This window comes from Opisthocomus hoazin, chromosome 3, assembly GCF_030867145.1.
Source record: "Opisthocomus hoazin isolate bOpiHoa1 chromosome 3, bOpiHoa1.hap1, whole genome shotgun sequence".
Lineage (NCBI taxonomy): Eukaryota > Metazoa > Chordata > Aves > Opisthocomiformes > Opisthocomidae > Opisthocomus > Opisthocomus hoazin.
In genome coordinates, this window is record NC_134416.1 from 50,791,685 (window position 1) to 50,815,458 (window position 23,774).

The window sequence follows — 23,774 nt, forward strand, 5'->3', positions numbered from 1 at the left end:
GCATTTTCAGCATACTGTTTTGATGTGGAATACTAAGATGTAACGCATAATACATTCTGAATAATTTTTCTGGTACCACCCATGAATTATTTTTTTTTGCTACAGCGTGACTATAAAGAATTATTCTGGCAGCCTGTGCACAGTTGTCTGCGCTGTCTGTGAACAGCCCTAAATAATACCAGACAGATGCATTTAGGGAAGATCCAGCTCCCCTAGGTCTAACTGTGTATGTGTCAGACAACTGAGACTACAATATAGTTTACACCTGCTGACCACGTGTAGGGGAAGAACTGGTGTTAAGTGGGGAGCGCTGTTTTAAAGGCAGTGGCAGATTACTCTCACTGAGAACCAGTGAGGAAATCCAGGAGCCATGCTATGGCAGAAGAAACTGTGCTAATGACTAAATGTCACAGGAGAGCGTGTCCTATATATGAGTAAATTCTGTAACTGCAAACCGTATGCATCTGTTGCTTGGAACTTGGAATGAGCCCTTCTAGCGTGCTTTCAGGCATGGTGAGTCAGGCAGGATGTCTTATGTTTGAAGAAAAGAACACTGATAACTTCTTCCCAGTTATATAGTCCGAGATTAGGGAACTTTAAAAAGCAGCATCACCTTTCAACAGCACTACGAATAGAAACTCTTGGAAGTTCACTGTTTGTATGTGAGACACTTGACATGTTAATGTGCAATATCTGTGTATAAGGAATAGGGTTGCTGAAAAATACATACATACTCTTACTTAGGGAATACACTGTCAGAAATCTAAATAGAGTTACTGGATGCATGTGCACAAGAGGGCAGTAGTAGGGTTTTGCATATGGTATTAACTGTGACATTTTCTGACTTCTGTGTACTTAACCTTGCAATCAAAATTTCTCATAATGTAGTATTTTTTTCAGAAACAAATCATTACCTCCTCACCAATGAGTCTGCTTTCTAGATTTCTCTTGTGTTTTGAGGCAAGGCAACTCATCAGCTATATTATTCTTTTAATGCGATTTACAAATGCTGAGGAATCTGACTGAACCAGCTGGAGAAAGATTCTGTGAGCAGAGAGCGAGCTAATATTGTTCTGTCATTCCAAGGAAGAAAATACTCTTCTTAAGAGGGGAAACCAGTTTCATACTAGCTCTGCCACATAATAATTCATACTTACGTATTTCATATTACCCTGTGAGTGTAAGCTGTAAGTATTGTTGTGTTCAGAGTCTTGCAGAGAAGGCCCCCTAGAATGCCTGGGAATCCTACCATGTATGTTGGCATTTCTATAACAATCTGTCATAACTGAGTGGCCATCATATGCCACTTTATAGACTAATTTAATACTGAGAAATTTTTTTTGTTTTAGTTTTGTTTTCTTTTGTAATTATATAGTTTTGATCACTCAGAAATCGATCTATTTAATTTTGACATTATGAAGTTTTTTTCTTGTATTAATAGCTTTTTATTCACTTTGGCTCCTCCATTCTTCCCCCCCTCCCCCATTATCTTATTTTTTTCTGAAAATTAAACGGTTGAAGTTTATAAGACTTGGTAGAATGTGGTCATTTTTCTCTTTTCAAATCTTTCTAACAGAAAGAGCCAAGTAAAATATTCTTCTTTTTTTTTCTTTTGCTGTCTTCATGTGCCTGACTTCAAAGCTGATTTTACAGGTACAATACAAATGAAAAAAAGAACATTCTGCACAGTTCTAGGAACATTTTAGACGCATCTCTCTGATTCAACACTAAGAAATCATAGCAGTGCTTTGATAGGAAGTAGTATATTTTGAGTTAAAAGAAATGAACAGTTGGAATTAAATTTCACTTTGGAAGAGATACTGGCATTACTTATTTTGTTATTGTAAATAAGAGAGGAGCTTATTTCACTGAAGATGTCCAAACTGTTCTCAAGGATAATATAAAATAACATTTCCCAGTAGCATAATTCCCACAGGTTTGTAAATATATTTAGGTATTTTATTTATGGATCTCTTCAAGATGCTCTCAAAGGCAAAAAAAAAACACAGCAATTTTTTGAATGTGCCTTTCCAGTTTCTCTGTGAGAGGGAGTAGCCAAAGCTGTGTTCATACTTCCAACTGCTTTAACACTGGCCTGTTTGGTTTTTTTCCATCTAGCTACAATTTCAGAGGATTTGCTTGCCTGAATGCTTACCAGTATGCAAGATGAATTGGAGTAATACATACATTAATCTTCTTTGAACAATATTGTGCATATACAGAGAAAATGGGGGTGCATTGATAGGTGTAGTAAGCAATGTAGTAACAGGATACTGAGAAGGCTGAAATACTCAAAGGTTTTTTAAATTTTATTTTATTTTATTTTTATTTTTCATTGGTCTTCATAGACGGAGCTTGCTGCCAGACCTCTGCATGTACTGGCATGGTTTGGGAAGGAGCAGGTCAGCCAGCAGTGGGAAAACATTGGGTTAGAAACTGCTTACGACAGTTGGATGCATCCATAAACATAATGAAGTTCATTGAATTATGCTGAAAGAGCTGGTCACTGTGATTGAGGCCGCTGTCAGTCAACTCTGAAAAATCATGGTAGTTGGGAGAGATCCCTGCTAACTAGAAAGATGCCAGCATGACGCTTGTCTTTAAAAAAGGCAAGGAAGAGGGTTCAGAGAACTGTAGTCAGTCAGCCTTGCTTCAGTCAGTGGAAGGATCATGGAGCATGTTGTCATCAAATCCTTTTCCAAGGACAAAAAGATAATCTGGAATAGTCAACAGAGGGAAAATTGTGCTTCACCACCCTGATTGCCTTCTGTGATGCCAGGAAATAACTGTGTGGACAAGCAAATAGTGGTGGTTGTGATATGTCTTGAATTTAGTAAGGCTTTTGTCACCCTCTTCCATGGCATCCTCACTTGGAAGCTAGGAAATGTGGGCTGGATGAGTGAACCATTAGGTGGACTGGAAATCGGCTGGACTGCCAGAGGCAAGGGGTGGCAGTCGAAGGCTGTGTGGCTTTTTGGTAGCCAGTAACAAGCAGAGTGTATCAGGGGTGTGTAGCGGGGCTCACATTGTTCAACAGCTTCACCAGCAGTCTGGCTGATGATGCAAGGGTGTGGCGTGAGGTTAAGGGGTGTGACTGGCACACCGAATGGGAGAACACCAGTTCTGTGGAACCTTCATAAACTTGAGAACTGGTCCAACAGAAGCATCATGAAATTCAGTAAGAAGTGCAGAGGTTTACATCAGGGGTGGAATAATCCCGTATGTGAGTCACAGAGCTGCTGCAAAGGACCATCGGGTGGCGATGAACACCAGCTTGAATATAAGTCAACAGTGTTCTCTCATTGCTTAAAAGCATTCTGGGCTACATTAGAAGGATAATGGATGGTAGATCTGGGGAGATTGTTACCCCCCCCTCCTTAGTGCTGTCAAGGCTACATGGAATATTGTGTCCAGCTTTGGCTTTTCTGTTTCGAGAAGGGTGTTGAGAAACTGTAGAGGGTCCAGCAGACAGCTACAAAGATGATTGGGGTCTAGTAGCAGTAATCCATGAAGGGAACTGAGGGAGCTGGGTAAAGAGGAGGCTAAGAAGCAGTTACTGGTCTACAGCACTGGAACTGTAGTTAGAGGATGACAGAAATAGACTTCTCAGTAGAGACAGATGATAAAGCAAGGGGCAGCAGACACAAGTCCTGGCTTGGGAGGTTCAGGCTGGAGATAAGGAGAACCAGTTGCACTAGAAGGGTGATGTAGCCATGGAAAAGCATCCCATAAACGTTATAGAATCTCCATTGTTTGTGGATGTCAAGACTCGGGTAGGCAAAGCTATGGCTGACCCCATATCGTGTGGGCAGTAGTCCCATTTCAAGTGGGCTTATCTTTCCAGATGATTTCTGTGATTAAAATGGTTTGTGTTCATCAGAGTTTGTACATAGGCAGCCTCTAGGAATCTGTTACATGACACAAGAAAGGAAAAAGGAGTTTTTAATATTAGATTCTGTGTACTTTATAAACTGCAAACCAGTCTTCTCCACTTTATTAGCCCAGTATTTTTTATTGCCTGTATTTCTCTTTATGAACCATTATGCATCATTGTTTAGCATTGACACTTGCCAATAGTTAAATGATCTCAACTTTCCCTAACAAGTTGCTGCAGTACCGAAAACAGTTCATAACAGTCAGCTGGAGTTTTAGAATCGCTTATGAAGCAGTCTGTCTTAAGAAGCAGTCCAGATCTCATCTTTATTTTCAAAATTACATTTTCTTGTGGAATTTTGGAAAATAAACCATTCTGCTTACTTTTTTTCCTACCTTTGATATAATCTTTATCGTATTTTGACTGAAACTTTGAAGTCCGATTCCTGTACCTTCATGCTTGATTTTGGAATTTTTGTAAAGCATGGATTTGTTACTTGTAGAGCTCATTGAAAGCAAACATAACTGCCAGCATTAGACTTTTTATCCTAATGGAGAGCCTTCAAAATAAATTATTAAGTGGTAATTATAGGATTTTCTAGGCATTATAAGCAGTAGGGTGTTTGCTTTGCCTGGGATTATCTTCTCCAGATGTGCACCAAGAAGGGATCCAATGCAAAGGGAATACATAGGCTCTCCCACTATGTATTTCTGGCAGATATTAGTCCCACCTTGATGGCCCACTCCCTTGGGAGGCAACAGTGCAACTGTTCTTTTTCTTCATGCATTTTACTGTATAAATTAGAAAAAGTTTACAACCTTAAAAAGCTAAGAATTTTGTTGTGTTTTTTTGTTCCTCCTGCTAACATACCTCTAAGTTGTCTGTAAGGGAAATTAAATAAAATCAACCAATGTAAAGTCTATGCTACCCTTTTCTTCTAAGTATTTTCTCTTTTCTCCTGTTGCCATAATACATTTTCACATGCATACCTGTTCTTTGGTTGTCTGTTATATCTGCTTCTCTCTCTCTGGTAAAAAGGAGCTTCTCTTTTTTTATATTTCATCATGCCTCTTTTTCTACAGTTTTTGTCACATTTTTGTCAATACTTTTCTACAGGCACTCCATTAGTTTCCTCTAAATAATTGCCTAGGAGACAGTTCATTTTCCAAATAAATCAAAACATTGAGAACAGACCCACCAGAGTTTATTCTTCTTCTTTACAAGTAAAGATAAGTTTAAAAAGCTGGTTTAAAAATGCAAAAATTTAAGAAGAATGTTTTAAGAGTTACCTGAAATTTATAAACTGAGGATGAATATAGAGCACTTTAATGAGCTGACATTTACTTAATCAGTGTTTATATAGCGTGTTAAAAGCTGTCAGAACACCTCCGTATCTCTTGCTATTAGTGTTAGGAAGTGTTTTTTTCTTAAAGACTGTTCATCCCATTGCCTGCATTTGTTTTTCAGCTTGCTTGGGAACATGGAATACCCTTTTTTGAAACCAGTGCAAAAGATAATGTGAACATTGAGGATGCATTCTCAGTCTTGACTAAGGAAATACTGGAAAAGGTAGGCTCCTTTTCTGAGTAGAAAGAAAACAGGAGAGTTTTCTTGACAGATTGGGTAAACAAGGTTGTAAATGCAGAAGAGGTTTGGTGAAGCACAGCCAGTGCTGTTTTTGTGTAATGGAGTTAGTGTTTTGGAGGGATCCTGTAGCTGTAGACATACAGAGGAGGAGCGTGGGGGAGAGAGTTGTGGGAGAACAGAACAACAGAAGAGGGGAGCAGGTAAAATACAGTTCAGAGAGAAGGTGGAAATGCAGGAAAACTGCATTTGTGGCTTTCCTTCACACACTTTTCTTCAAGGGAGAGGTTAACAGCTGTAAACTAGTTCCACTTTTGTGCCAGGAAGATTCCTTTTTCCTGTAGGTTTCTGCAGAATATGCGCACTGTGAGGATGTTGCATGCTGATGGAATGAGCAGACCTTTTGTGTTTGGCAATGGAATGTTTTATCCAAAGTTCATAGCTGTTTGTTTAGATGATTTATGCTAGTGCTTTTGAAGTTATTAGGACCTGAAGATTTGAGTTAATTAGTGGTAGAATCAATATTGTAGCTGTCAGAGTCAGCATCTCTAACTACCTCGAGTATGTTGGCTTAAAAGTCCTTACTCCTCAGAGTTGCAGTACTTTTGCAGGACTGAATTATTGTTAACTAGCTCTGAAAATGTTTTGCCTCACAATTTATTTTTAGACAGTAGAATATTATTTTAGACATTAATGGATGCTCTTCATGCAATGCGTTATCATTTCCATTCATCACCAATATTAGTTATACAAAACTAACCTTCCATTCCGAGTACTCTTGAAGTCATAATAAAGATAAATGAGCAAAATTACTGACAAAGTCACAAGTTGCAGTGTTTTGATTAAGTAGCCGTAGGGAATGGTCAGAATAATAGCTCAGGGTTGGACTGCTGCTAAATCAAGGTCCTGTTGTACTGCACAGTAATACAAGCTGTTATTTGGGGGGGGGGGGGGGGGAAAGAAAAAAATAAAGCTTTTGATTCCTTTAGCGTGAAAATGAAGCTCAGCAATTCACCAGACAAATATCATTTAGAACGGGAGGATAATGGAAGGCCCTTGAATAGTTGGCAAAAAGTCTCAAATAAGATAACTGATTTTCTTATAAATGCAAAAGACCTTGTCTACTGTAAATAGACATGAAACAGTATGAAGCATGAAAATGACAGAACAATAGCTATGATCATAACTGCTACAAAGACAAATGAAGTGAGCATTTCTGCACAGTGCATTTGGGTAAGATCCGAGAGAATTCTCTGCAGTGTGCAGACATGATGTTTGGATATTTCTTACTTCAATATTGCCTGCACTTGTTTTACTGTAAGTGGAACTTTAGTATTCCTACTCATCTTCATGAAGATTCATGGGGTTTGTATTGTGGACATACAAACAAATTCAGACCATGATGAAAATGTTACACTGCTGTATGGCTTTAATTAGAACTGCTTGAGAAGACAGTTTGTCCATTCTGCATGTATATATGTGTGTTGGGAAAATACGTCCATCAGAATTTGTCAAGTTTGTCTGTAGTAATGTTTCACCTTATCTAGAAATGTTTGCAATCCGTGATGGGGCATCACGTACCATTACTTTGGTGTATAATTTGCCATTTTTATTGAAATGCAGTTGTTCATTTAAACAAGGACTTCTTAGCCCAATTGGTTTTGCCACTGGCCTGATAAGAAAGAGTTCACAGTAAAAAAAAATAAATCTACTATACAGTTTCATCATGGTTTTCAGGTTCGACAAAATGTTTTGCTTGTTCACAAAACTGTGAAATCTGAATGTAGTACTTGAATCTTAACTTCCTCTAACTGATGAAATTTTGGTGAAGGGAAAATGCAGTAGGAAGTGTGACTAGTAGCTGTGAAAAATGACATGATAAATGCCAATCTGAGATCACTTCAATCGTACATCAATTCTGTAGTGGTAAAATATGTACTTGCTGCATGTAAAAAGGAGATACAGCTTCTTCGCACAGTGTTTTGGCCCAAGACACCGATGTCTGAGGTAGCAGGATATGAGGCCTCCCTTACTTCTGCAATAGGACCACTTGTCCCAGACTGATGAGATGCTTCACTGGAAGCATGTCATTGCTTTACCAGTCCCACAGAGGAGACTCGTTTTGAGGAACTACCTAGAAAAGTCTATTATGGCCATGCTTTGGGGAAGTATGTGCAGGTCGTTCAGAAGTAAGATAGATAGGCAGGGCAGGCTGGCGGGCAGTAGACCATTTTCAGATGCATTGCAGTAGGCTGTGTTAATCTGAGGAAATCTAGGATTTTTTATATACGCTCCTGTTCACCATCTACTACAGACATTTCTTTATTAACTAAATTTACAGAAAATGCTCCTGTAGATGGGAAAGATCAATGTCCAGAGTTACAGAGCTCTTACAGAAGTAATGAGGTTCTTGATTCTCTTGAAATTTAGAACAAGTCGTGGATCAGTGGAGAGCTGAAAAAAAAACGTTAAAATGTGTCACAAAAAAAAAAAAGCAAGTTTGTGTTGTCATTATTTTGTGATGCATTTTTCTGTCTCTTCTTTTGTGGTTTTACTTGTAGTGGGCTTAAGGGGGAGAGAAGACTTTTGCATCCCAGCAGTTCAGATAAGTAAAGCGCTGCTTGACCTTTCAGCTATTTATGATCTCAGCCGTTCTATGTTGAGTCTCGGTCCTACAGCTCTGATTTACGTGGATAGTCTCATTAACAGGTGTTATTTGACAGCTTACATTGGCAACAGCTAAGGAGTCATGCCATATTTTTGAGAACTCCTGAGTTTCGAACCAATCTGTTAATAACAACTGATTTGATGGTATTTGAAAGGCTGCAGTGGAAATGAATGTTGATGACACAGCTTATTCCAGAGGTTTGCTTAGACATGTTGACAAATAACAACAGTATTTTGTTAGTTCACAATTGTTACAAGTCTCAGATATGCCTAAACCTGTTTATTAGTAGACGGCAGCTGTTCCTTAGCAATGCTTCCGGTTGCCAGTGAACTATTTGTACTTGTGAGTCAGTCCTCAAATAACAACTAAAACCAAAAAATACCACCCAGAATGCAGCTAGAATTTGCACTTTTGTGTTGTTTGGCTTCATGACTGACGAGCAGTACTCTTCACAACTGGCTTTTTAAAAAAATAATACAAGCCTTTGTATTTCTGTCTTTGTGGGTGTGGTGGTTGGTATTTTTCTAAACTAGGAGCAGAAAGAGGGAAACTGTATTCAACAAAAAGAAAAAAAAAAGTTTTGCCCTTTTCTCAAGACTGCTAAAAAACTAACCAAAACTTAGGTTCTGCCTGCCTCCCAAGAGTGATTGGCTACGAAGATTATTTTAATGTAATATTAAATAAGCATATATCTGCTGAGCAGAGAACAGTCAAAATCCCTTGAAGAACTTTCCGTGTGCTGTTGAGAGTAACCTTTAATGTGTAACAGCTGGATGTCATTTGAGATGAACATTCAGAAGTAGCAGGCATCAATTCTGTCCTTCCTTGATCTCTTTACCTTCCTCTCCTATGGCAACAAGATTTTTGAGATTACACTGTGTGTCCAGTTCCTTTGTTCCTAAAGTACCTTTAGAACTTGCTAGCTGATTTGCAACAAATTTGACAGGTCAAACTAAAAGATAATTAAACTCCGAGGAGTTCCTTGAAAATAAGGTGCTGGGTGGACGAGAGGCAGAGTAGTCTGCAGAAGGAAGATCTCCAGCGTTAGTTTGTACAGTATTGTATGAACATGGACAGAGATGAGTATACAGAGAGACTGTTGCATCGTGGATATCCAGTTTAATTCACTGCAAGACCCAAATCCATAGGAAATCGAATTTCATTATTGCCAAGGTTCATCGAATTGTTAGTTTGTCCAAAAGATTCCTGTGTCTCCAGCAGTGCACAATCAGTGTTTCTTTATTATCCTTAGTCACGCATGGAGCCCCAGGCTTTATTTGCCCTTTATTTATCTTGTACTGACCACAGAATATTAATTTCTTCGTGAGGTTTTTCATAATGCTTGTAATGCTGTATTTGAGATCTATTTTAGATTTTTATCTCCATAACCTTCTTAGTAACATTAGGTAGTATATTCAGCCTTGCACACATGGGAACCAAGGTACAGAGATTAAAGCAAAGAGGATAAATGGTACCAACTCACTTAGTGCTGGGGCAATGTAGGGCATAATTTTACTGCACTATCTTGTTTAATTAAAAAAAAAAAACAGTCTGTTCTGGACATTGAATGAGCCAGATACACTTCTGGAAACAGTAGCATATAATTAGGTCATGTAAATCAAAACTTAATCATAATGTTTGAGTATAGGGGAGGAGATTCATCTTAGCATGCAACCTTAGCCAGCCAAAATTTACGTGGCTGGTCTGGTGTGGTTGTCTTGAATCATCTCTGTTGCATGTTTTTAGGATAAAATTGTGTTCTGGAGGTGCCTTTCTCCATTGATTGATTATTATGAGGTGCCTTTCTCCATTGATTGTTATAGAGGACTCCATATCTCAGCCTATATGGTTTCATATGATTGCAGTTAAATAAATTGAACTCGGGGAGACCAAAGGAATGTTACACACTTGACTTAGTTCTGACACTTGCTGCTTCTGCAAGACCTTGACTTTTAAGCCGGATTGCTCTCTTAAATAGGGTTTCTGAGCTGTGACTATATTAATCCTTACATAGACGATCTGTAGGGTTGAGGAACCTTAGAGTACCAGCACAGCTGTCTTAGCAAGTTTGTGAAATAACTAATTGCAGTACAACATTGTTAGTCTACGTGGTATTAACAGAAGAGGGAGATAGAGACCCACACTTTGTCAGTGGGTTAGACCTTTTAGACATTGTGGAACAGCAGGCTTTGGGAGCGAGGACTTCATCCCCATTTCTTGAGGAGGGTGTTCTGCAGCAGTTAGATCCTGCTGTGCCTGACCCCATGTCCTCTCCTGCTCCTGTCCCTGTCCCCCCAGTGACCGCTTTCCCTGCCAAGAAGTGGTGCCAGAGTAGGTGAATCCAACTTGGTATGACACTGCTAATCTGATGAGTTTTCCTGCAAGGAACGGGCATCAGATCTTAACTAAGATTTAGAAATTTGCTCCATTAGAATCCATTCAAAGAGCTTCCTTTATTTTTTGATGTTATTTCCCTTTGTATACCAGCTTAGCTATCTTTCCCTGATAGTATTTAAAAAAAAAAAAAGGGCAAAAAACATTTGGCATCTCAGCCATCTCATCACAATTCCCATGTCTAGAAGTTGGGTATCTATTGCATGCCAGTGATCCTAACTCTGCTTAGAGCTGGCGAGGAAAGACAGCCGGCTGCAGAGAGCAGTTCATCCCGTCTGCCTTTCTCCACTGATTAGCAGAGAGCTTAAAGCCAGTTTAAACAGCTGTCTGCCTGTTAGGTGAGACATGTCTACTGTGCTATTTAATAGGAAAAACTACTATTTGATAGCAGGAGGTTTCAACGTCTTCCTGAAATCACTGGAGGACAGAGCAGCATCTGTGTCTCTGGCGGTATTTTCCAAACCCCCACTTTGCCCAAGATGCTGAAGTGGAAATCTGAGCTTCTTGGTCCCATTTTGGTTCTTCCCACCTTTTCACAATTTTCCGCTGTTTGTTGGCTAGCTTGTGGGGGAGTGAGTTCCAACAGGCCGAGCTGAAACGTGAGCTGGAAGCGTTAGTGTTCAGGGAGCCCTGAAGAAGGAATGCTGCCCGCCTGGTTCTCCCAAGGGGGAGAGGTTTGCATAGCTCCCTGCTGTGATTTCGGGAGAGGAGGGTGTCCCACCTCTTCCAGGGCAGGACTGAAGCTGAGCACTACGTGGGCTTGGGCATTCCTTCCGCACTGTAGGCAGGGCTCCTAGTAGCTCTTCAGGTTATGAGTGTGTGCTTTTTACAGGTGTGTATGGCACATTTGCTTAAATGAATCCCAGGCCCTTATTTGCTTGATGCAATAGTCTTGTCAAACTGAAGTGATGCTTAAAGTCCTCAACTTTTAAATGGCTTTTAAAACAAACCTACCTCGTCTTTATGTGTAGAGAGGTGGTTCTTGTCTTTCTGTCCTGGCTAATTTGTTGATGAACTTCTATCAGATAATGATTTTACAGATTACATGAACCATTTCATTGTCAAATAGGTTTCTCCATTCTTAATCACTGACAGTACTGAGGATCCTTGCTAAGGATACATGAACAGCTTACTCGCCAACCAAACGTACTATTAAGTAGTAAAATATTTGCAAATAAGCATCTTCAGTGTTTAAGGATCATGCAGGTTTCTCCCCTTTAACTGAAGGCATGAAGTTAGATATCACCTGCAACACTTTCAAATTACCTGTTTCCTCTTTAAGTGAAACCTTAATTGTGAAATTGTTCAAATAGGGATTTTTCTGGAACTTTTTTACAACTTAAACTGAATTTTTTTCTTCTGAAGAAAAAGCAGGGGTGAAACAAAACCTGCTTATATTATGTCCACAATAATCAATGCTCAATGTTGTTTCTTGGTCTCAGAGTGAATTTAAATTTCTTACTGTACCATTATCTTCCAGAACTTTTTTCCCCCCCCGTCAGAATCTTATCTCTAAACCAGAGTTGTGTCTTGTTACTTGAGATGACAAGGTTATGGTTGTGTACTTTTGATTCTGCCTTGCTCCCTCTTCTTAAAAAGGTCTTCATACTTTGCATTTATAGCCTACTCTTGAAGACTCTCAAATACTGTTTCCACCTAGCACGAATCATAACAGCTAATGCCTGCACTCAAGCACCTTACACAACTGTGTAAAACATGAAAACCAATCAGAAGTCATGAAGTTTCATGTTAGAATTTGTGTGAACTCTCAAGGGTAATAAAAATGTTTTGTCTGTTGGTACTTGTCACTCCAACAAAAAAAACAAGTAAGAGTGCACATGCTGTATTTCCTCATACATGATTTAGATGTGACTAACGACAAATAATTCCTAAAATCAGTAAGTCACAGTCTTCCAGTACCCTAGAGTCTGAACAATAAGTGTTAAAATTGTATTGGTGACAGCTTCGGCATCCGTAAGGAGGTTTAGACACCACGCTCGCTACCTTTCCTGCCCTCTGCTCCTGCCTCTGTCCGTGCCTTCTGATCCCTCCCAGGTGCTTCACAGTGCCCCCCCAGCAGTGTGCAGCCCCAGGGAGGAGCGGGCTCAGCCACCCTCTTTGATGGGATGGCCCCAGCAGAGGCCGGCCAGCACGCTGCAAGAGCTAAAACCCTGGCTACAAAAAGAAAAAGGAAACAAATTTTGTATGTCTTCCCCAGAATTTTAGGTAGTGTTAAATATTCTCAGCCAAGGAGGCATTAAGGCTTATTGTAACACGGGGGAACCTTTTATTTTCCCCTCATTTTGGTTCAGCTGAGTAATTTCAGGTGTACTTTTCTGGAGGTAGTCAGTGTTTAGCTACCCTGTGACATTGTATGTGTAAGTTCTTCATTCTGAATCATGATTAGCGTTGTACTGCTTGATGCCTTTCTTTTCCCCTCTGCCTTTTCTTTCTGTGCTTTGCATTTCATGAGTTCCAGCTTAGATAGCTCTCCTCTCTGGAAGCTTCTCTTTATTATCAGAAATGGTTGTTGATGGCTGTTGTGTTTGGGTTGAGAGGGGAATGTGGTGAATCCGGCGCTGACTTCTCCGTGTATCATTACATGCTTGGTAAATCTGCCAAGAAGCAGGCAGGAGAATGGCAAGTAGAGAAGTTAGGACATTTTTCTTCCCAGGCGTGTGACAACATTCTCTGTGTCTTTGTGCCCGAGTTCAGGGTTCAGCGTTCATAGTTTTAGAGTACAAGATTGCAACATGTACGCATAGTGTATTGCACAACCGGGTTTGATTGTTTCTCTGGTCGGCACTAATTATCTAGTTGAGTTTAAAGCTGAAAGGAAGAGTCCTGGCTTGGCCGATTTTTTTGTTTTGTTTTAAATCTGCTTTTGCAATCAGTATATAAATGTTTTACAAGGGCGGAGTGCTATTTTGATAGTTTATATCGATAAAGGCTGAGTTGTTTCTATTTGGGGGTATTCCTCGTTTTTAAATAGAGGGAAGAAAGTAGAGAATTGTAGAGAATTGTAGTGAATTTCACAAAGCAAGTTAATGTCCTTTATAACAATTAATAGCCTGTGCCTTTTTTTTAGTGGGTACTAATGTTCTGTATTTCCCTATTCCTTTCAACTGGATTTTTGCACCTTATGCTCAATATTTCTCATATTAGTGTAGTTAACTACAGATTTGTGATAATTGGTGTAGTCAGCAGAAGAACCTGTACATGCAGAACAGTTAATGTGCATAAAGATTTACAGGATCAGTTCATATGGTTTGTAATGTCTCCTCAAAAGACGCTTTGTATCATCTGTTACCTTCAGAGTTAGATGTTTGAAGCAGCTATAGAATGTAAATATACCAAGTTGTGATGGGCGAGGGCATCAGTCTCTATCTAGTTTATTAGAAAACTGCAATCTTTAATTAAACTTTCAAAGGAAAAATATATCCAGTGACCCAACCATATCTTTTACATATTAAAATATGTGTAAATTCAAGCTTTTCAACTGTTGTGTTATCTTCATTGTTTGCTTTTGTTTGTTTTACAGAAATCCTGTGTATTTTATGACTTAGATGTTGTGACTCTAAATGAAAATAAGAAGAGAACCTGCTGTGCCTTCTGAAATATTGTTCCTTGTTGCATTTTCTCTTCTGAAAATATTAACTATTGCAAAGGGACACACAAGATTTTAAAAGTGACCCTGTAATCTCAAAACACAGTATTTAGGCATCCTTTGTATTGCACAGACTTTGTTGCCAAATGTTTTGATATGTTTATATTATATTTTGGTATTTTTAATGTGAAGTTAAAGCATTTATCTGACTTTGGAATTATTAGATGCATCACAGGATGACTGCATTTGCATAGAAATGTTTGCAGAAATGAAATCTAAGTGTACTAATTTTTTCTTATTAAAAAAATTACCTTGCCTTTCTTTTTATGTGTTACTTATACCAGATTTGTAACGTAATGAACATTGGCATCATCATACAGGCAACCTTCTGATACATGAAATCACTCATGCTCTCCCCCAGATAACATCGCTTTGAGTAGCTGGTATTTACTGCAGTCCACTAAGATAATTTTCTGGGAATTTTTTGCTTTGTTTCTTTTATATCCATTTCAGAAACATATGTTACTTGAATGCCCTTGAACAGGGAGGCTGCAAAGGTGAGGGCTGAGAGAAAATAATAAGCCATATACGAGATTAGTATGTTGCTGAGCCTTCCTCAGAAGGCAGAAAACATGCAACAACAGAATGCATCCAGCAATAACTATCTCACTAATATAAACTTTTGTCATTCTATAAAATAATTCATGCAGGTGTTGGCAGCATACATGCGGTTTTGAATGTTCCTTTTGTCATAAATGATCACAATATTATAAGGGTATGCAGTGCTTGTTTGATATTGTGAGATATTTATGTTACTTTCTTAAAGTATAAATACATCAGCTAGCTGATTCTGCTCCTTTGGATCTGTTTTATACTGATATGTAATGTCTTTACTTTCAGTGGAGACTATCAGATTTTATTTAAATTTAAATGAGGGCAGAATCAGGATGCCAGTTTCTTTAATCACAAGGAAGGAAAATCGAATAAATCAAACCTGCAGGACACGTACAAACACAGGTTGGGAAATCTGAAGAATTGTGGTGATTATGTTGTCTTTTTTTTATTTTTTTGCCTGGGAGACGTGGTTCTCACTGATTATTAAATTTAATTGTTTTATCACCATTTGTGGATGAACAATACTACTGTGCAAAATTGTGTTATGAGCTGTCCCAGCACATCCAGAATAACTAACTCCACTGGCTTACTGGTCTGGAATGCCACTCCCACTTGGGAGGAGTACAGGAATGTTATCAGAGCATGCAGGGATGCAACGAGGAAGTTTAAGGTCCACCTGGAACTGAATCTGGCAAGGGATGTCAAGGACAACAAGAAAAGCTTCTTTTAAGTACATCAGCAGCAAACAGAACACTAGGGAAAATGTGGGGCTGCTGCTGAACAAGGTGGTGACAGAGGATGCAGAGAAGGCAGAGTTACTGAATGCCTTTGCTTCAGTCTTTAGTGCTAAGGCCGGCCCTCAGGAATGCCAGGCCCCGGGATAAGAGAGGAAGCCTGCAGCAAACATGACCTTCCCTTGGTCAAGGAGGACTGTGAGAGATCATCTAAGCAATCTGGATGCCCACAAATCCATGGGCCCTGACGGAATGCACCCCCGAGTGCTGAGGGAGCTGGCAGATGTCATTGCTGAGCCACTTTCCATCAGCTTTGAAAGGTCCTGGAGGACAGGAGAGGTTCCCGAGGACTGGAAAAAAGCCAATGTCACTCCAGTCTTCAAAAAGGGCAAGGAGGACCCAGGGAACTACAGGCTGGTCAGCCTCACCTCCATCCCGGGAAAGGTGATGGAGCAACTCATTCTGGAGGTCATCATTAAGCAAGTGGAGGAAAAGAAGGTTATCAGGAGTAGTCAGCATGGATTCACCAAGGGGAAATCATGCTTGACCAATCTGATAGCTTTCTACAATGGCATGACTGGCTGGGTAGATGAGGGGAGAGCAGTGGATGTTGTCTACCTCGACTTCAGCAAGGCTTTTGACACTGTTTCCCATAACATCCTCCTAGGCAAGCTCAGGAAGTGTGGGCTGGATGAGTGGACAGTGAGGTGGATTGAGAACTGGCTGAAAGGCCGAACTCAGAGGGTTGTCATCAGCGGCGCTGAGTCTAGTTGGAGGCTGGTGACAAGTGGTGTCCCTCAGGGGTCAGTACTGGGCCCAGTCTTGTTTAACTTCTTCATCAACGACCTGGATGAAGAGTTAGAGTGCACCTTCAGCAAGTTTGCTGATGATACAAAACTGGGAGGAGTGGTGGACACACTAGAAGGCTGTGCTACCATTCAGCAAGACCTGGACAGGCTGGAGAGTTGGGTGCAGAGGAACGTGATGAAGTTCAACAAGGGCAAGTGTAGGGTCCTGCACCTGGGGAGGAACAACCCCATGCATCAGTACAGACTGGGGGTGGACCTGCTGGAGAGCAGCTCTGTGGAGAGGGACCTGGGTGTCCTGGTGGATGACAGGTTAACCATGAGCCAGCAGTGTGCCCTGGTTGCCAAGAAGGCCAATGGGATCCTGGGATGTATTAGGAGGAGTGTGGCCAGCAGATTGAGGGAGGTCTCCTTCCCCTCTACTCTGCCCTAGTGAGGTCCCATCTGGAGTACTGTGTCCAGTTCTGGGCTCCCCAGTTCAAAAAAGAAGAGGAACTACTGGAAAGAGTGCAGGGGAGGGCTACGAGGATGATGAGGGGACTGGAGCATCTCTCCTATGAGGAAAGGCTAGGTGCTGGTCTTATCTCAGCTTCACATCAGCTGTCCCTGCTGTACTGCAGGAAGGTGTTTGGAGACCTGCGGTGATGGAGATTTCACGGTCTCTGAGTGGCGTACAGCCGCTCCTTAACTGGTTTGGCAAGCGGGAAGTTTCCTAATACCTGACCTAACTGGTACACATGGAAAGCAGGTTCTCCCTTTCCTCTTGATGTAGGTGAACACCTCTGCTTGCCCTCTCTCTTCTCTTTAACCAGAGAGGTCCTGTCCTTTCTGTCTTCCCTTGTAGCTTGGGTTTTCAGAATGCTTTGCCATTTTTGGCTCTCTCCTCTCAATATTTTTGAGTTGGTTCTCAACTATCCTGGAGTGTAGACCTGAAAACTGAGCAGACTATTCCAGTTTAAATAATAATGGCTGGATAGATTAAAATTTTTTCTTCGTTATCCTATTTATGATTCTTCTATTTATGCATTTGAGCATCAGCATAATGCAAGATAGCCTAGCACTGCTCATGATCCGTAATCTCTTCTCTGAAGAACTGCTTTTTTATCCTGGTACATACTTGTGCAGTTGATTGTTCTTTTGTACGTGTAGAACCTTCTGTTCCTTCTTATTCAGTGGCATTTCAGTTTCTCCAATCTGCCAAGATCCTTCTGAATCTAATGCTGTACTTTAGCATAGTTGGAGCCACTTCCTGTAGATACAGTCTCCAAATGTGAGTAAGTGTACTCTGTTCAGTCATCAAAGATGTTGATGAAATTACTGAATAGTTCTGGATCCAAGACAGAGCTCAGTGAAATCCTATTCAATGTATCCTTTCAGCTTGGGAGTACAAATTATTTAAAATAATTTTGCACTCATTTTATACACTTGTCTAGTCAGTATTTTTTTTTTTTCAGTTAAGAGCACATTATGTGAAACCTTATGATCCTCACTCTTCTTACCCTATCCACGAAGCCTGTTACCGTCTGATAGAAGGAGACCTCAAGTAGGCCTCAAGTTGCGCCAGGGGAGGTTTAGATTGGATATTAGGAAAAATTTCTGTACTGAAAGAGTGGTCAGGCATTGGAACAGGCTGCCCAGGGAAGTGGTGGAGTCACCATCCCTGGAGGTGCTGAAAAAACGTGTAGATGTGGCACTTCAGGACATGGTTTAGTAGGCATGGTGGTGTTGGGTTGACGGTTGGACTTGATGATCTTAGAGGTCTTTTCCAACCTTAATGATTCTATGATTCTGTAACTGGATTTATCTGGTATTATTTGTTACTGATGAACTCATGCTGTTGTGCTGTTACTTCTCATATCTTTACTTTCTGGATTCTTGCAAATGGTTGGATTACATGTTGAAATCTCTCTTTTTTTTGTTTCTAGTAGAAATTCAGCTAGCCAGTTTGTAGAGCTCTTTCCTTCCACCCTTTGAGAGAGATGCAGTCCTTTTTGAGTTTTCTGCAACCTCACACATTCTTTACAGCTTCCTGGATATAATCAGTAGCAGCTCTAACATTGCTTGAACCCTAAGGGTGTTTCATCAGGTCTAGTCTATCCAAAAATCTGCAACTTACATATTTTCCAGTCTATTTCTTCATTTTTCTAGCCTAAGCTCTTAGACTTTTGTCAGTGGTGCTCGTAGTGAAATCACATCTGCCTTCTTAAATTGAAGACTGAGGATAAAAAAGGCACTAAGGATACTGGTGTCTCAGCATCACCAGTCATTAGGTGATGATTAAATAGATTTCCCTCTCTACAGAATAACAGACCAATTTTTTCCTTGGTCATCTCACTATGCATCTTTCCAACTTCCTCGCTATATTTTAAATCCAGTTTTCTAACATTTTGGGACCTTATCTTTCTGTTTTAGCCCATACATAGTCTATATATTTATTCACCATTTAGTAATTTGACTTACTTTCTACTTTCATGGAATCATCATAGAATGGTTTGGGTTGAAAGGGCCTGCTTTCTTTCAGGTCATTGAAGATCTTACGATTCAGCCAAGTCAGTCTTTATTTCATTTCCTCCTCTTCCTCTGTGTGGATCAAATCCCGCAGTTTTGCCTTCAGCAGTGGATCTCTGATGCACTTGAGGCTCTCCTGAACCGGCAGAAGTTTAGCTACTAGTTCTCTGAGTTGAAGTCTCCGTTTAGTTCTTCCTCCTCTTCCTAACAATGAAAATTGATAAAAGAGGGTCAGATTGATTCGTAATTTTAATTTCTTCTCTGTATAGCTAATCAGAATTTCAAACAGAAGAATTTCTTCTATACATTTTTCCTTCTCGCAGTGTTTTCTACTCCTTGCGAGTTAGGCATGATCCAGTCACTGGCCCACCTTAGGAAGATGCAAATATTTAGGTTCCCATGCAGTGTTTGCAGGATGCCTCCCCCCTGCTAGCATGAGCGCTCTCCTCTTTGCATCTTTTGCTATCCTGGAGCAAAACAACTGCCTTTTCTAAGCATGGGCACTGTGGGCTATGTTCACAGGAGCGTGCCACTGGGGAAGAACCACCACTCTCCCTAGAAAGGACCAAAAGACCCCCCATCCAACCGAAACACTCTGTGTTTGAAGGCATTTTCCCAGCTAGAAAATAGGATGTAAGTTGAGGGCATTATCTTCATTTAGTTCTCTCCAAAACTGGCTGGATGACAGTGTCGCACAAATTCCCACAGATGGAATTTTTATGGTTAGTAAAGTTTAAATAAGGGATTTGACTGGAAAAAGGAGGACACCTCTTACAGTGAGATACAAGCTAAAAGGTGAATGTTCACGCCAGACCCTCAGATCTCTTTAGAATAACCCTGCACGAGCAAAGATTGCTTGGATTTTGCCAGTAAGACAGGAACAGCCTTCTCTTTCAAAACCTGAGATGCAGAGACGTGATCTAAATCACATGCATTGTTCTCGTTCCCCTTTCCCCCTTGCCTCAGAGAAAGGTAGGTATTTAGGATCTGATTCTGAAATGATCACTGCACCTCCTGTTGCTTCCCATTGGACTTGTAAATATTTATTATGAAAATCAGGCCTTTGATATAAAGGCAAATCACATGTAGGAAGAAGGAGTGGAAATACTTGAGGGTTTTTAACTGACTGATGGCTTCACATGAAGCTTACTGTACAAGGCTCAGAATTTTATTTGGGGTATGCATACTGCAGTGTAAAGCATGTTACCACATTCAGACTAAAATAATCAGTTTGTTGTGAACAGCTCCATTTCAACTGTTCGCCTAGATATGAACTGATGATGGTCCACAATGCTTTAAAAGTCATTTCACTGGCAATGGAATAAACGTATGCTAGAGATTTTACAGCCTGCTGCATAAATGTGTTGTGAAATCAACGTGAAAGTCAGTCAATTCAAAATGCATTTAAGAATCATTTCAGGAACTATTCCGAGTTATGGTTTTACGGTGACAGTTTGCTGTTGATACATAAAGCCTGCCTCCGAACGCCGCCTGAAAAGCACGTACACAAAAGCTGAGATGCTGTGTAACTGAGGCCCTGGCCCTGAGGGGGATGTGCTCGCAGGGATTCCTCTCGAGGTCTGGCGGCTTCGTTAGCATTTTGCACCAGTAGGAGACTCTGGTAAGAGATCACACTGAGGGACTAAGGCGTTGCTAGACATCAGAGAGATTATTACATCTAAAGTGTTAATTATACATAAGGTGCAGTTAAAGCAAGAAATCGTCTGAGATTCATATGTGCTGGTGATTTGAATACTGTGTATGTAATATTAGAATATATTTCAAGGAGGTTGAGCTATAGTACAGTTAGGACACATAACAAAGTTACTCCAAGAGCCGTAGTGAGACATTTAAATACTAGTAAGCTTTATGATGTCTCTTGGCCTGGAAATAACTGAATGAAATTGAGATAGTATCTAGAAGCTACATGTTTAAAAAATGCATCTTGGCCCAGTAGGATGGGTAAGAGTGGGTTGGGTTTCCACTGGTTGGAGAGAACACAGACCTGGCCCTATGAAGACAGACTTAAAAGCTGTAGGACATCTAAAAGCATCTGAAGAATGAAAAGGTCTTTGAAGAAAAACCAGCAGTTAACGATTTCTGTGTGAAAGATGCGTTTCTTCCCAGACAGCAGGAGTGAGTGCGTGACATCTGAGAGAAGCATACGCTGTGAGACGGTATCTATCCTGGAATTAATGGTACCCGAGATAGTGTTTAAAAACAATTCTTGACAGACAAGAATTGTTTACAGACAAGAATTGTCTACAAGTCCTGGTGAATCCCAGTCTGACCTGATCTGCTTTGCCTTATACACTGCACCCAGCAACCTTGCCAAACCTGAATGAGTCAAACCCATGCTTTTTGCTTTCCGTATTTCAACAATAATGCTCTTAGCTACTATATTACTTTGCACTTCAGTAGCTTAATTCACTTGAGTTGTTCAAAGCATTTGGTGAACTTTGTAAAAGGGAAGCTACTTTGAAAAAAAAACAACAAAACTGTCATATTTTCAAAGCTAACTATCCTGGTCAGTAGGGTCTAACAGCGGTGTGACTGAGCATGGAGAGCAAAGGCCTTTTGTAGCGCTGGGAAATCCCAGTGCCAGACCATGCAGCTAAAGCACGGGCCCATGTTGGGACGAGGTTCAAACCAGCCCAGATCCATTGACAGCACGACGACTTGGGGGTTTTCTGTAACCCTCTGTGCCGACTGGTGTCCGCAGTCTTCGTTTCCTCTTGGAGAGCGCAGGCGATGTTCCAGTCTCTGCAGCCGAGCAGAACCAGAGCGTGTCTGTGCGAGCCCTCCCGGTGCCGGTGGAGATGCCGGCACGCCACGGCGGCTGGCCCCTCACCAGGCATGCGGCGAGGGCCAGCGCCCGGAGAGCTCTGCTTGCCCCGCTCGGCCGGCCCCCGCCACCCCAAAACCCGGCACCGCAGGAGAACCAGCCGGGAGAGGGGCAGACGCCTTCAGTCGTCGTACAGATCGCTGACGGGCACTGCCGTGTTTCTGGTCAGCGGTACAGCCTTCAGTGTGGCCAAGTCCATTGCAGTAAACAGTTTTGACACAACAGTGAGCAAAATAAACTTAAGCGCAGTACAACGCTACCACCCAGGAGTTAAGTTTTTCTGGTTTAATTTCCTGGAGCGTCTGCAGTCACTATACGCAGTATATATATGTATATATACTATATATAGAGACTATACTGCGGGATAGTCTCTATGGTCTCATCCATAGCGACTAGTGGATGCTAGTGTCTATGTAGCAGCCTGGGGATAAAAATGCATAAAAAGTGGTAACATTAAATATCTGTTGCGGCCTGCCTATGGGGGGGGCGGGGGTGGAAGCGACTCAGGTTCTGTGAATGCCCTCGGGCTAAATTAAGGTGAAACTACACCAAACAATCAATGTAGGCATTTTATTTGTAACAGAGGTAACTTGGAAAAGACGGAAAGCGTTGTCAGCGTGGGTTCTTATCAAAAACGCTGTATGAGAGGGGGAGTAAAGAGAAGAGGGGACAATATCTTACGGAGATCATACCCGACTTCATCACCCTTTGAAAAGAGAACTAGCAGTTGACCTCAAATGTTCCCGTGGCCCGGAGACCCTCGGCTACCCAATGTGTGTAATACTTGCGCGTCCCGCAGCTCCCGCGCTGGGGCGGGCAGCCCCGGGCCGCCCGCTCGGGGCTGCGCAGGGAACGGCGCGACGCGCGTCACCCTCGCCGGCTGCGCTGCCGCGGCCTCGGCGGGCGGAGGGTCGGACGGACGGACGGACGGACGGACGGACACCTGCGGGGCGGCCCGGCCCGGCGGCTCCCCGCGGCGGGGCCCTGCCGGCGGGCGGGCTGCAGGTCGGGCGAGCGGTCGGAGGGCGGAGTGAGAGGGACGGGCTCGGCGCCGCCGGCTCCCTTCCCGCCCGCCCGGCGGCCCGGCGCTCCGCTGCGGGGCGCGGGGAGGAGCGGCAGCTGCGCAGGCGTTGCTCGCACCCTGTTGATTAGTCAGTGCTGGGATGGCGCTTCCTGGGCCAGGCGCGGCGGCGGCGGCGGGCGGCCCCAGCCGGTCCCGGGGGGCGGCGGGAGCAGCCGCAGCCGCAGCAGCCGCCCGGCGGGCCTGCCCTTCTGCCTAGCCCGGCATGTCCCGCGGCGGCCGGCGCTGAGCGAGGCGGGCTCCCTCCCTCCGTCCCTCCCTCCCTCCGTCCGCCTCCCCGCCGGCGCTGCCTGTCTGGCTCCCCTCCCCTCCCCTCCCCTCCTCTCGCCCGGGCCGGGAAGATGGACCCCGGCCCGCCGCTGGGCTGCAGCCTGAAGGACGTGAAGTGGAGCGCGGTGGCCGTGCCCCTGGACCTGCTTGTCAGCACCTACCGGCTCCCGCAGCTCGCCCGGCTGGACAGCGGTGCGTGGGGCGGCGGGGAGCGGGGCCGGGCGGGCGGGCGGCGGGGGCCGCTCCGGGTTGGGCTGCCGGAGCCCCGGGCGCAGCCGCTGCCCCCCGCGGCGGGAGGGGGCCGGGGAGCTCCCCGCAGCGCCGTGCGGGCGGTCCCCGCGCCGACATCTGCCGGTACCGGCTGTCGGCGGGAGGCTTCGCCTTCCGTCGGAGTCCGTGCGCTGCTTGGCATCGGAATATGTGTGTAGTTACCCCCCCCCGTTACCGACTGTGCCCGGGGAGCTCGGCGCTGCCCCCGGGAGCGGTCCTCGCAGGCTCCTGTTCAGGCGTAGAAAGGCGGCCGCCCTGCAGTCCTGGAGACCCGAAACCGTGATGAGGTGGTGCAACACCAAGCCCAAGTAGGAAGGGGTTTTAAATAGCCGGGGGGGCTAAATCCCAGGCGTTGCCCTGGGCTCAAAAAGCCACGGACCTGTAGAAGGAGGGGGGCAACGCGAGAAGCCTCTGCAGCCTCCGGAGAACTTTTTATTGCTGTTCGCTTGGGCGCTCACCTGCAGTTTCCAAGCCTGCAGCTTTCTGTTTACTCCGGGAGTCAAGACGAGCCTGACGGA

General features: G+C 42.9%; 2 protein-coding genes across 6 annotated transcripts in view; both read left to right on the forward strand.

Moving 5' to 3' along the window:
- The window catches only part of LOC142360854 (ras-related protein Rab-10-like), a 65,327-nt gene that overhangs the window by 18,544 nt on the left and 23,009 nt on the right, over window positions 1–23,774 (forward strand). Inside the window, exons 4-5 of one of the 3 annotated variants that reach the window (XM_075416240.1) lie at window positions 5,342–5,443; window positions 14,062–15,950. In XM_075416240.1, coding sequence (XP_075272355.1) covers window positions 5,342–5,443; window positions 14,062–14,136 — 177 coding nt within the window. In that variant the 3' untranslated portion in view covers window positions 14,137–15,950. Of the gene's footprint in view, window positions 1–5,341; window positions 5,444–14,061; window positions 15,951–23,774 lie in introns of those variants that run through there. The other 2 variants (XM_075416238.1, XM_075416239.1) reach the window with 2 other exon arrangements.
- Window positions 22,868–23,774, forward strand: part of GAREM1 (GRB2 associated regulator of MAPK1 subtype 1) — a 112,626-nt gene continuing 111,719 nt past the window's right edge. For 2 of the 3 annotated variants that reach the window (XR_012763443.1, XM_075416234.1), the window contains exon 1: window positions 22,868–23,178. Coding sequence is in view for 1 of the 3 variants with exons in the window: in XM_075416234.1 (XP_075272349.1) it covers window positions 23,058–23,178 (121 nt within the window). In the remaining 2 variants the exon portion in view is untranslated. The remainder of the gene's footprint in view (window positions 23,179–23,774) is intronic. The other variant, XM_075416237.1, reaches the window with a different exon arrangement.